Below are 13870 nucleotides of genomic sequence, written 5' to 3'. Positions count from 1 at the left end.
GCTGAATTAGTAAATGACTGTCATACAGCCGTTTACTAAAAAGCCCAATAATAAAAGAGAAAAATATTTCAAATGAATCCACAGTGATACTAAAACGTGTCTTCTAAATAAACATTTCCGATTTGGTTCTCAGCCACAGCTAAGTTCCCCTGGGCAACGGTGCCCAGAGCAATTTTGGGCTTACTTTCTGATGGTCCACACCAATGGAAGCTCAAGAAAAGCTTTCTGGTCTATGTGCAGCATGGCTTATAAAATTAATTATCAATAAGACTGCATTTTAAATGTGAGTAGTACTAGTTTCGATATACTTCTTTTAATTAAAAATACAAAACTACTTTTACAAGAAATTATGTCTTACCGGTAAGTCGGTGAAAGCGATACCTAAAAGGAAATGAAAACGGCATTAGAAGTCGTTTTTCAAAGGCAGAGTGTGGTGACAAGCTGAATTTCTCACCAAAAAGAAGGGAAGACATAGCAAAGGACGAAAAAAATTAAAAAGCTAAATATAAACTAACAAGACCAGTTTTTCTCTCAATAACACTAATACAGGTCTGAGTGAATGCCATCCTGTTTCAAGCTCATGACCCTTGTGTTAGGGACACGCCAATTTTATTTCTGGGGTACGGCTGTTGCCTCCAGGATTTCTGAAATGGTTTCAGATATATATTCAAAGCTATGTGAGGAAGCACAAAAGAAAACTGGTTGCAAAATAATTACATTTAATTTCTGACTGACACCTAAGCTGCTTTATCCAGCCTTGTTATTTAAACCTTCCTTACCTAGATTTAGCTTTTAAATAATTTTAAGGGAAAAGGAGACTTTCTGTTACAAAAAGGGGTGAAGAGAAAATATAGTAGCCTTGTTTACTTTAAAAAATTCTCATAAAAATACATTCTCAAAGTTTTGATCACTCTAGAAAACAAAATTAATTCCTCCTTCAAAGGACAAAGATACAGTTGAGAATGTCTCTTAAAGCCCTCTGACAGCAATTTCAACAGTTATGTACCAAATATATTTGAACAATGGCAACATCACTGGAATAAATCTACTGACATCCCAAAGTGATGATGTAATCACCCTTTAAATATGCAAATAAATTACTTAGCTGAAAATAAGATAATAAACAAACCAGATATTTCTATAGTACCTCAGTTATATGTTAAAAAAGACTGAGCTCTATAATAATGGGAAGGGGTGGTACTGTTGAGTTGGCTAATCGCAGTTCTTCAGTTTAAACACACATTAAGACAAAATGAAACCATGTCAGCATCCCTCCCTCTATGGTGATGATCACCACCTAAAAGAATGAGGGCCCTTCTGTTGAAACATTATCTTTAAGGTCTCTTCCCAGTTGAGAGTCTGTGGCTCTAGAGTTGTGCTGTACCACCAGAAAATACAACTACCTGACTATTCATTAAAGTGATAAAGTTAAAAGGCAAACTGACTATAAATCTCTACTATATACGCCTTGAAATAAATGTGAAAATAGTGCTTTGTAATTAAAATACTGTTTTTATGACTGCTAAAAACCAGTAAACTCATACGTTAACTTGTCAAAAGTGAAAACATTCAGATTACCTTTAGTTTCATTAATAAACAGAAAGTAAAGTGATTGTGGGCCAAACAAATTTGAGAATTTATCCTAAAAATTTCAGAAAACTAAAAAGAACAAAGAAAATAGCAAGAATAAATAAAACATGACCATATATAATTTTACCACCTTTCATAAAACAGCAGCCTAATCACTTTTCTTCAAAAATGTCTATCGATAAAGACTGTCTAAATTTATATTGTTTAAGCAAAAATTTACTTTTGTCAGTAATTAATGAGATCCTTCCTCACTTTACCAAAATCTCTAATGAAATATCCAACTTTATTCTATAGAATAACACTTCTGAACACTGTCAAATATATTAAACACAACCTAGACATATTCAGACCACAAAAATGGCACTTTAACAAGCTAAACAATTATTTAAGTTTTACACAGAAAACAATTTTTTCCCAACGTCGTAATCTGATTATCAAGACACTTCTAGAAAAGTAACCATCAACTGAAGAATGATAACAAAATTTAAAAATGCAAATGAATTAACTTGCATACTGAAATATTTCTCCTTTAATTATTTCCTCAAAACCCTTTTTATTTCTCTTTATATGGTAAGTAAATATACATTTTGAAAACCTCCATGAGACAGAAACTAAGGATGTACCAAGCTTTGGGGCACAAATTATCCACTTTGTGAAATACGAAGGAAAAGTAGCTGAGCAATATTTTATCTTCTACATGCTAGAATCTGGTCCAGAGAGAAACACATTACTCTGTAGAGGGTCAGCTCTCTAGGCTTGTTTCAACTACTTAATTCTGCTCCAGCAGCAGGACAGCAGCCATACACAGAAAATAAATGAACAGGGGGTGGGGGTGGGGTGGGGGGTGACTGTGTTTCAATGAAACTTTACTTAGAAAGCAGACCCAAGACTGATCTGGCCCGTGGGCCATCACAGCTTGCTGACCTCTGCTCCAGAGGAATAATTTTTGCTCACTGCATCCCCAGCACCTGGGCCAGAGTCTGGCAAATGACGATAAACAACATTTACTGAGCACTCGCTAAGTGTATGGCAATCACTTAACTTCACACACATCACTTCAGTTTGCCCTAGCAACCTCAGTAAGGCACATGTTATAGTGATCTGGTTTTATGATCTGAGGCACAGAGATGTTTAAGTAACTCGCCTAAGGTCACAAGCCCAAGCCAGGAGATAAACCCAGACAACTGAACTCTCATACTGACCACCGTCATCCTGACTCTCCATGTGTTTGATAAACACATATTAGGTTTATGAATGAATAATGCCAAGTGTTTCAAACTGACAGTTTTAGAACGTGATTCCATGAGCACCCTTGTTCTTAAACAGCATCTCGTGTGCTGCAGTTCATGGGGTCACAAAGAGTCACACACAACTTAGGAACTGAACGACAGCAACATATTTTAAAAACAGCTTCCTTACGCAAGAGAAAATCTCAATGTAAACGCTTGTGAAAATCTAATAGGAAAAAAAATAATATCATATCACCTGTGATCTTCTCAAGTCCCCAAATAAAATTTCTTCTCTGAAATAAAGTTTTTGTAAACTATGAAAAGACTCGTTTTGGTTTTAAAAATGTCATCTTTGCATTACTGAACCAAAGGACCTACCTACAGGCAGACTTCTGGTTTAAGATCTTAAATACCTTAAGCTGCCAAGCCAATGAAGACTATCCCAGTTAACTGCTTTGACAAGTCAGACAGAGCCTGAAGAGCAACAACAAACTAAAAGGGCTGCCTCCTTCTGGAAGCCAGTCTGCAATAACAATCAGATCACAAATACACACACTATATATACATGGCATCCTTTATCAACGGTCTCGTACTGAGAAGAATGTTAAGAATCTCTGTGGACTTGTGAGAGCTTTTAAGTTAGCCAGCATAGAACTTCAGAATCAACAGTAATAATCAGAAGGAAAAGTTTTAAGCCAAATGTAACTAACTATGACTAAGACAGTAACATTATATGAGGAGTATGTCGAGACACTAAAAAACCCAAATAACTATTACCAACGTAGCCCAAAGTTTAGAATTCTCTACTATTAAATTACAGAATACTTTTTGCATTATATTAAAAAGTATTTATTACATGTCTAAGCATACTATCTGCAGTTTAATTTTTAAATACTGTTTATAAGCAAACTGAATTTTCTGCCTTTGGGGATTAGTTTATGCCTTCTTTCACTTTATCTCATCAGAAATAACCTGCTATAAATCAAGAATGTTTTAAACAGTTAAAAATCTGAAACTTTTTTAAAAAGCATCAACCTTGCTATCCTTTATACTTACTTTAATACAAAACAAAGACAAAAAAAAAATCTAAGAAAAGGGAGCATAAAAGTATTAAATCTGAGTAGTACAGATATTCGACCAAAACCCGTAATTTCCTTGTTAGTCTTACAGCAGAGTGATTTTCTCATCCTTTCGCTAATCTGTTTATTTGCCAGCTGTCTTTTAGAAGTTTTGTTATCATTTGCTCACTTTAGTTCTGCTCCCTTTTGCAGAACTAGCTTGTAGTTACAATCCTTATTAATTTTTTGTTAGCAGGCCTGATTTTTCAGTATGTCAATGCCCTTCATTTGGCTGGGAGCATAAGCTTTTCCAGGCTCTCTCATTACCCTCATATTATACTAAAAACTGACCGCTTTTTTCTCAGCACCCAGTATGTAGAAAACTGGATCATACTGTAAAGGGCTTTATTCAAGGCAAACCAGAAAACATGTAGCATTTCCGTTACTAGAATAAATATCTGACCATGCAGTTCTTTCTAGTTAGTCCCACAGGTGTGATACGATGTGGCCTTCAATGTAAAAAATTAAGATTTTTAATTGAATATGTGCCCATTACATAATACTTCAGATTTAAATTTTCACCGTTTGAAATAATTTCCAGAGGCATCTACTCATAAAGGAGAATTACATAATAAACATTACTACCATGTTGTAAGTACAATAACCATAACATCTGGTTATTTTAGTACCTAAACTATGTCCATTCTTGGTGTAGAAGCAGGTGTTGTTGATAAGGTTAACACAACAGCCAATGACATCACCAGTTGTAAAAGTTGGTCCATAAGGTTGTCCCGTTCCAGAAGAACAAAATGAATGTCCATCATCACCATGGTAACCATATGAATGTTTATCCCAGCCTAAAAGAGAACGTTTCAGTATATTTACAGTGAAAAGTAAGGTTCCCCCATACTAGAACTATTCAGTAAATTTATAACAAGACAAGCAACAACAGTACAATCTCTGTAAATTTCACCTTTGCAAAGGTAAAATTCCCAAGAGTACATAAATTCTGTATTAAAACACTGCTTACATTAACAAAAATAAATCTGCCACACAGAACGCTAAACTATGTCATAAACAGAGAGGACTCTTAACAGAAAAAGCAAACAAACAGTAAGACGCAGTCTCCATGCATATTTCCTTCGCTAATAGACCAAAGGAATTTTGCTTTCATTTGGTTTAAGCACACACAGAGTTTAAAATAACATACAAGATTTTTCTTTCAATTTTCAAGCAGTTTCCTCTACAGTTAATTTTTAACAGTAAACAGAACATCAGAAAATATAATCGAAGAATCACTTTGGTACAATTAATGGTTTTAGGAAAACAGTCTACCATTGTGTTTCACACCTTCCTTACTTTGCCTTTTTTCTCCTTAGTTTACTTTTAATATCAGCCTAGATACCCAGAGTATTAAACAACTGAAAATGGGGAATTCCTAAAAGTCAGGAATGTGTTGGGTAGGAGACAGAACCAACCACATTAAAACATCTAACGTAGTTGATATCACTAGGTACTAGAAGTTCAAAATACCAACAAGCAAAACAAAAACAAGCAAAACAAAACAAGGCATGGCATATTTTGCAAAATAGCATAAAATTTATTAGCAACATTTAGCTTCAACTCTGAACTCATAAAGTGATCAAAAATATAGAAGATTAATGTACTTAACTATCTCAAGTTATTATTACTCAACATTTTTAGCCAGAATTAGCCACAAGACCGTACTGTAATTCAATTACAAGTGTACCTGGCAGTCTGTTCATGTTCACACCTTGAGCAGAAAGGCCAATTCCCATGTAACTGTTTAAAAAAAAAAGGAAGAAAGAAAAGCTGGTGACTATAGTTATATATAAGTATAAATTACCAAACAATCTCAAACATTATCACAATTAAGCCCAAGATGAAATGCACAGGGTAGCTTCAAAAAAATTCTTCGAATTCATGAAAAAGCAAAAAGGGCAATATTAAGCCAACAACAAAACCCAGACTCACAGTAAATTCCTATAGCTATCATTCATAAACTTACCCAAAGAATTACTTATGTATTCTTACAATTATAAAAATCTTTCCAACTTATCTACACATACATATTTGGAATTAAGAATTCTAACAAAAAGTACAGGGGGCATGTGGCTTTTAAAAGGACACAGTAAAAATCTAGTTCCTCCCCTCCCCTAAACAAAGACATGGAGACATATTTGAAAAAAATTCAATTCAGATAAAAGCATCTGCAATACCTAAATATCCTAAAAAGTATGCGGTACAGGGTAACTATGTATTGGTTTTCCGAAAGTATTTAGGCAAATTGACCATATGGACTTCAACATGAAAGCCTTAAGTATTAATGTATAAAACATGAGAACAAAATTATCTCTGCAAAAGAAATACTAGAGCAAAAGGTAATCATTAAAGTATGCGATTCATTTAAAAAAATTTAAATATTAATAAAGTCTGATAAAGGGAGTTCAAAATATAATGTAAGAGAAATATTTTTTAAGTATAAAGTACAAAAAAGTATAAAAAGTATAAAGAAATTCATTTACAAATATTGATGCAAAAAAGAAAAACTAAAAAAGCAAACTGAGTCCATTAGTTAACAATTAGTTAAATTGTTAATTGTGCAAGATTTAAAATGGTATTTGATGAATTCAGCTACCACTCCTAATAAAAACTCAAATAAAAGGGAAGTACCTAAATAAGACACACTTTTTGCCAAATCTAATACAACAAGCAAGGTATTCAACAGTGAAACACTTAAGTCATTTCCAATAAAATCAGGCACAGAGATGCCTACAACTGTTAAACATTGTTTTAAAGGTGTTAGTTTAATAAGAGACCTAGATAACAAGTATAAATATTACAAGATATAAAATTATATTAATTGTGGTTGCTCTGATTATATACCTTGGAAACTATGGAATATACTCTAAGTTTTTAGAATTAACTAGGTATTTGGGGAAAATTTAAGATCCCCTGGAGAAGGTAATAGACACCCACTCCAGTATTCTTGCCTGGAGAATTTCATGAATAGAGGAGCCTGACCGGCTATAGTCCATGAGGTCGCAAAGAGCTAGGCACAATTGAGCAACCAACACACTTTTGGAAATTGACTGAATGTAAGAAAAATATTTTAATTTCTTTTCTAGTAATAATCAGCTAGAGAAAGGAAGTAGAATCTGTAGTTACTAATCATAACTACAGACACTATAAAACAGGGGTATCATTAAGGATGGAGGCTTCCCAGGTGACTTAAGAGACACGGGATCGATCCCCGGGTCGGGAATATTCCCTGGAGAAGGAAATGGCAATCCACTCTAGTATTCTTGCCTGGAGAATCCAATGGACAAAGGAGCCTAGCGGGCCACAGTCCATAGGGTTGCAAAGAGTCGGACACAACTGAAGTGACTCAGCATGCACGTATACAAAATAGGAGTAAAGAGCTCAAGTAAAGCTCAAAAACGGTATCTTAAAAGTGGTAATAAATGAGTATTTTAGTATCTGGATAATATAACAGCATAAGAATAGCAATCTTTCTAAAATCAATATATATGTGTACTGAGGTTCAAGATAAGGCTCCAAATGAGTCTATCTCTTGAAAACTAGAAAAGGTGATTTTAAAGTTCACATGCAAAAATAGAGAATTTTGGTCAAGACAAAGTTAAATAAAAAATAACTTGTGTCTGTCCTACTAGATATTAACATTCACAGATAATGGAATTCGCAAGTGCAATATGACCAACAAGAGTTATGTGTCAAGGGACACAACAGTGACAAACCAAGAAGAAACATGTTGGATGTCCAGTCAAGACTCATTAAGTTGGTGTTCTGATTCAGCTCCTTTGTCCCAAATATAGCATACAATGTAATTATTTATGTTTAAAGAAAGTAGTGAGTTACAAGAGAACCTCCGAGAAGAAACACAAAGCAAGCAGGGACAGCTCTGGGCCCGAGGACACCCATGAACCGGGAGGAGTTCCTCCTGAGGCACCAAGGGCTAACAGGCTTCCACAATGGATCATCAGCTCTGCTCACTGCTTAAAGCCCACAGGGAAGAGGCTCCCCCTCCTGAAGGGAAGAAAACACAGATACCACCTGCGGCCTTGGCTAAAGCTCATCTGAGACTGTGGCCTAGTTAAGCGGGAGGGAGAAGGAACAGCCTCTTAGCTAAGAGCTGGACAAAGTTCCTGACTCCATCTGTGACACAGCCTATAACATTCACCCTGAACAGAGAACCTGGCAGCCCTAATGTAGACTGGCTTTTGACTGGGGGCCCAGGAGTTAGAAAGCAACTGTAACCAAGAGAAAGTAGACAACTAGATAACAAAATGAAGAAAAATGTTTACCTTCCTAATTTAAATAATGCCACAAAAACAGAATTCTAAAATACACCAAAAATGTGCCATGTTTAATTGTGGCCAACTCTTTGTGACCCCATGGACTATAGCCCGCTAGGCTCCTCTGTCCATGGGAATTCTCCAGGCAAGCATACTGGAGTGGGTTGTCATGCCCTCCTCCAGGGGATCTTTCCAACCCAGGGATTAAACCCAGGTCTCCCACACTGCAGGCAGATTCTCTTTTTTTAAATTTTATTTAATTGGAGGCTAATTACTTTACAATACTGTAGTGGTTTTTGCCATATATTCACATGAATCAGCCATGGATTCCCCATCCTGAACTCCCCTCCCCCATCCCTCCCCATCTCATCCCTCCGGGTCATCCCAGTGCACCGGCCCTGAGTGCCCTCTTTCATGCATCAAACCTGGACTGGCGATCTGTTTCACATAAGGTAATATACATGTTTCAATGCTATTCTCCCAAATCATCCCACCCTCTCCTTCTCCCACAGAGTCCAAAAGTCTGTTCTTTACATCTGTGTCTCTTTTGATGTCCCACATATAGGGTCATCATTACCATCTTTCTAATATATGCATTAGTATACTGTATTGGTGTTTTTCTTTCTGGCTTACTTCACTCTGTATAGTAGGCTCCAGTTTCATCCACCTCATTAGAACTGATTCAAATGCCTTCTTTTTAATAGCTGAGTAATATTTCATTGTGTATATGTACCACAGCTTTCTTATCCATTCATCTGCTGATGGACATCTAGGTTGCTTCCATGTCCTGGCTATTATAAACAGTGCTGCGATGAACACTGGGGTACACGTGTCTCTTTCAATTCTGGTTTCCTCGGTGTGTATGCCCAGCAGTGGGATTGCTGGGTTGTATGGCAGTTCTATTTCCAGTTTTTAAAGGAGTCTCCACATTGTTCTCCATAGTGGCTGTACTAGTTTGCATTCCCACCAACAGTTTAAGAGGGTTCCATTTTCTCCGTACCCTCTCCAGCATTTACTGTTTGTAGACTTTTTGATAGTAACCATTCTGACCGGCATGAGATGGTACCTCATTGTGGTTTTGATTTGCATTTCTCTGATAATGAGTGATGTTGAGCATCTTTTCATGTGTTTGTTAGCCATCTGTATGTCTTCTTTGGAGAAATGTCTGTTTAGTTCTTTGGCCCATTTTTTTGATTGGGTCGTTTATTTTTCTGGAACTGAGCTGCATGAGCTGCTTGTATATTTTTGAGATTAATTCTTTGTCAGTTGCTTCGTTTGCTATTATTTTCTCCCATTCTGAAGTCTGTCTTTTCACCTTGCTTATAGTTTCCTTCGTTGTGCAAAGTTTTTAAGTTTAATTAAGTTGCATTTATTTTTGCTTTACTTTGGGAGGTGGGTCAGAGGATCCTGCTGTGATTTATGTCAGAGAGTGTTTTGCCTGTTTTCCTCTAGGAGTTTTATAGTTTCTGGTCTTACATTTAGATCTTTAATCCATTTTGAGTTTATTTGTGTGTATGGTGTTAGAAAGTGTTCTAGTTTCATTCTTTTACAAGTGGTTGACCAGTTTTCCCAGCACCACTTGTTAAAGAGACTGTCTTTTCTCCATTGTATATTCTTGTGCAGGCAGACTCTTTACTGTCTGAGCCACCAGGGAAGCCCAAGAACACTGGAGTGGGCAGCCTATCCCTTCTCCAGGGGAACTTCCCCACCCAGGAATCGAACAGAGTCCCCTGCATTGCCGGCAGGTTCTTCACCAGCTGAGCTACACAGGAAGCCCCCCGCAAAAGGTGCATAAGACCAATGAAATACACAACTGGAACATGAATTCATTCTAGAAGACATCAATGGAGAGTACGATTAAAAAAAAAAGCATTTAAAAAATACATATATTTAGGATTATGTTAAAAAAAATGGAATCATCATTATTAAAAAGTACAGTGGAACACCAATATTTACTGAGAGAGTTTAGCGAATGATTTCCCACAATTAAAAAATATTTTGGTTAAGTTGAAAGTGCACATCACACACACTGAGGAAGATAAAAACAGACACACACAAACACACTATAGACTGTCGATACAAACAAACTCCTAAAAGCTTCCAAAGAGAAAGGCAGATCAAGTCAGAAGGAATGACAATTAAAACGAAAGCTGACTCCTCTCCAGCAGTGGCTGATGACAGTAAACGATGGCACAAAGCATTGAGAGTAAAGAACTGTCAACCCAGCACTTAATCCCAGGTAAAGCCTCATCCAAGAATGAGGGCAAAACAAGGCATTCTATGGCATAATAAAGCTAATACTCTGCTATCCACAAATGCTCACGAAAGAACTATTTGAGAATAGACTTCAGTAGGAAGTCCAGTGAAACCAGAAGGAGATGCATGAGACAGAGAAATGACAATTAGCAAAGAAAATTATGAAATGTCATTAAACTCACTGAAAAATATTGTTAATTTAAAAAATTATAATCCAGTTACAACATGCAATTCAAAATTACCTGACATATAAAGACACAGTATAACATGATCCCTCACTAGCTTTCACACGCAAGGAACAACTCAGAGGTGTAACAAATTTATAGCAAGGACTGTGTTACTGTGACTATTAGCATTTTGTTCTCTGTGCAGAGGGGCGGACTGGCACAGAGGAGGTGCTCAATGCACATTTTCGAATGAATGGTTAGTTTGACTAAAAAATATTGCATAAATTAATGGTAGGACATTTTTAGAGTTCAGCATAGCTTATTGCTAAAAGCTAAATACAGACAAATATATTCATCTAATAAAAACATCCTATTCAAGAAAAAGGGGAAGAAATAAATCTGACTTTATTTGTAAATAACATCACTTTAGCAAAAGATAAACACAAAATAATCAGTAAAGTTAATAAGTGAATTTAAGTACAGCTGCATGATACAGAGTTACTATATAAAAGTATCTACTGTATTTGTATATACTGGCAGCAAACACTAAGAAAATAAAATTTTAAAAACAATTACATCTACAAAAGGACCAGAAAGCATAAAGCATTTAAGAACTGAACCAAAGACATGTAGAATTTCTCAGCTGAAAATTACTAAACAATGATGGGGAAATTAAAGAAGATGTAAATAAACAGAGAGATACATCACATTTATGGACTAGAAGACTCAATATTATTAAGGCTACAATTCTCTCCAAATTGATCTCTAGTCAATGCAATCCAAATTATACTCACGCTAGGAGGTTTCTATAAAACTGACAGGCTGATTCCAACATTTGAAATAAACAGGATCTAAAATATCCAAAAGAAAGTATGAGAAAGAATACAGATATAGGACTTACATCATTTGACCTCAAGATTCACCTAGCATAAACCTGAGTAGTCAGGACAGTGTGGTACTGGCACGAAGGATCAACAAACAAATCAAAGCAATGGATTCAGAAAGAGACCCAAAAGAGTTCCACACTTATCCAATCATTTTTACAAGGGTGCCAAAACAGTCCAAAAGAGTAAGGGAGGTTTTTCTATCAACAATGATAGAACTGATATCCATTTGCAAAAGTAAACATTAATCTCTACCTCACACGATATATAAAACTCAACTGAAAATGGATCACAGTCCTAAACACAAAGATTAAATGTATAAAGCTTCTAAAAGAAAACACGTAAAAGTATCTTACTTACATGGGGATAAAGCAAACACCTATTAGGACACAGAAAGCAAGAACCATTAAATAACAAACTCGTGAGTCAGACATCAACAAAATTAAACTCTGCCCCAAAGACATAAGACAATCTAATTTTTATAAATGAACAAAAGATCTGAATAGACACTTCACAAAATATCATAGAACACTGCAAATAAATGAGAAGTACACGAAACGCTGCACTGCAGTGGCGAGTAGTCACTAAAAAGGGAAATTAAAGCCACACTGAGGTACCACTATACACCCAGCAGAATGGTCACGACTTCAGGCTGACCACACCAGTACTGCCAAGGATCTGGTACAATAAGAACTTTCGCACGCTGTTGGGGGGAACGTAAAATGGTACAACCCCTTTGGAACATGGCTGGCAGTTTCTCCTAAGTCTGAGTGTATGCTTACCCCAAGACCCTGCGGTTCCACTCAGAAGAGAAATGAAGGCAACATGTGCACCTAGAAACTTGTATAACCATGCTCCTGAGAACTTTCTTCACAAAAGAGAAAAAGCTGAAACAGCCCATGTATCTATCAACAAGTGAACGGATTCACAAACTGTGGTATGTTCTGCTCAGAAATAAAATGGAAAGTGAAGTACTGATACACACAACACGGATGACCTAAAAAATGTAATCCTGAATCAAAGCAATCTACAAAAGAGTCTATGCTGTGTGATGCCTTTTGCAGACATACCTCATTTTACTCAGCTTCACAGATACAGCTTTAAAGCAACCAACTGAAGGTCTGTGGCAACCCTGCGCCCACAATGTCCATCAGCACCGATTTGCGAGCAGCAACTGCTCACTTTGCGTCTGTATCATGTTTTGGGAATTCTTGTAATATTCCAACCATTTCCATTATTACTAGCATTTTTAGCAATAAAGTACTTTTAAATTAAGGGATATACTTTTTTTTTGACATAATGCTATTGCACAATGAACAGATGATAGTATAATGTTAACATAACTTATCTGTACTGGGAAACCAAAAAAATTCATGTGACTTGCTTTATTGTGATTATTTGCTTCACTGCGGTGGTCTGAAACTGAACCTGCAATTTCTCCAAAGTATGCCTGTATATGAAGTTCTGGAACAGGCAAAATGAAAACAATGGCACTTCTGAGACAGTGAGGACAGGGCCTAACTGGGAAAGAGGAGGAGGAAACACTTCTACTCATCAAATGGTACACTGCAGACTTCACGGTACGTAACTTTTATAATTTTTAAAAGAGCAGTAAGCAAGTATCAAACTCTAGTTAACGCTATGCATACCATAATCATTAGGACTTAAGTCTGTTTACTTGGAAATACATTAAAAAATAAGATCGATGGCTGGGTGGACAGGAATGGGCAGATATGGGATAGAGCAATTACAGTCAGTTCTGCTATTATCATGATGTCTGAGTTCCTTAAAATCATTGCAGTTACAACATCATGCAATAAAAACCACAGAGCTTAAGGAGCAAATGGGTTTAAGAGCACAACATTCAAAAACTTCATCATATCTTTTTTTAAAAGGGTAAAAATCCAATTAAAAACTACCAAAATTCAGTAACAATGGTTTTACACATGTGCAATTGTCAAGAAATACATAAATACTATAATAAATATGGCACCTTACACTGACAAAGACCTAAAGGTTACTTGGGGAAGTTGGTGAAATAGAACTGCAGCTTGTGAGTTGCAAAGTGGTAGAAGGAGTGATTGGACAGGGGAGATTTGCAACACCAGATGTGCAGGGCTGTGGCTCACAATCAAGAGTGAACCAAGACAGCTGGCAGCTGTCTGAGGTGTTGCATGACATACAAAAACAAGCTCACACTCAACAGCAGTGAGAGAGTGACAAGATTCGATGGACAAGAAGCTTATTGTGGTAGTATGTGCAGTAAGCCCCCTACATATGAATCTTCAAGCTGCGAACTCTCACAGATGCAAACGTGCGTTCACATGTCCAATCACGTAAGTTAGTCCA

General features: G+C 36.3%; 1 protein-coding gene across 1 annotated transcript in view; it reads right to left on the bottom strand.

Annotated features, from left to right (window-relative positions):
• The window catches only part of RANBP9 (RAN binding protein 9), a 71290-nt gene that overhangs the window by 27151 nt on the left and 30269 nt on the right, over positions 1–13870 (bottom strand). The window contains exons 3-5 of the mRNA XM_068994097.1: positions 5628–5680; positions 4567–4734; positions 359–381 (exon numbers count right to left, since the gene is read on the bottom strand). Coding sequence (XP_068850198.1) covers positions 359–381; positions 4567–4734; positions 5628–5680 — 244 coding nt within the window. The remainder of the gene's footprint in view (positions 1–358; positions 382–4566; positions 4735–5627; positions 5681–13870) is intronic.

The sequence above is a fragment of the Capricornis sumatraensis genome, chromosome 22 (genome assembly GCF_032405125.1).
Source record: "Capricornis sumatraensis isolate serow.1 chromosome 22, serow.2, whole genome shotgun sequence".
NCBI classification, from domain to species: domain Eukaryota; kingdom Metazoa; phylum Chordata; class Mammalia; order Artiodactyla; family Bovidae; genus Capricornis; species Capricornis sumatraensis.
Note: the sequence above shows the minus strand (reverse complement) of the source record. Positions and strands in the feature narration are given on the sequence as shown.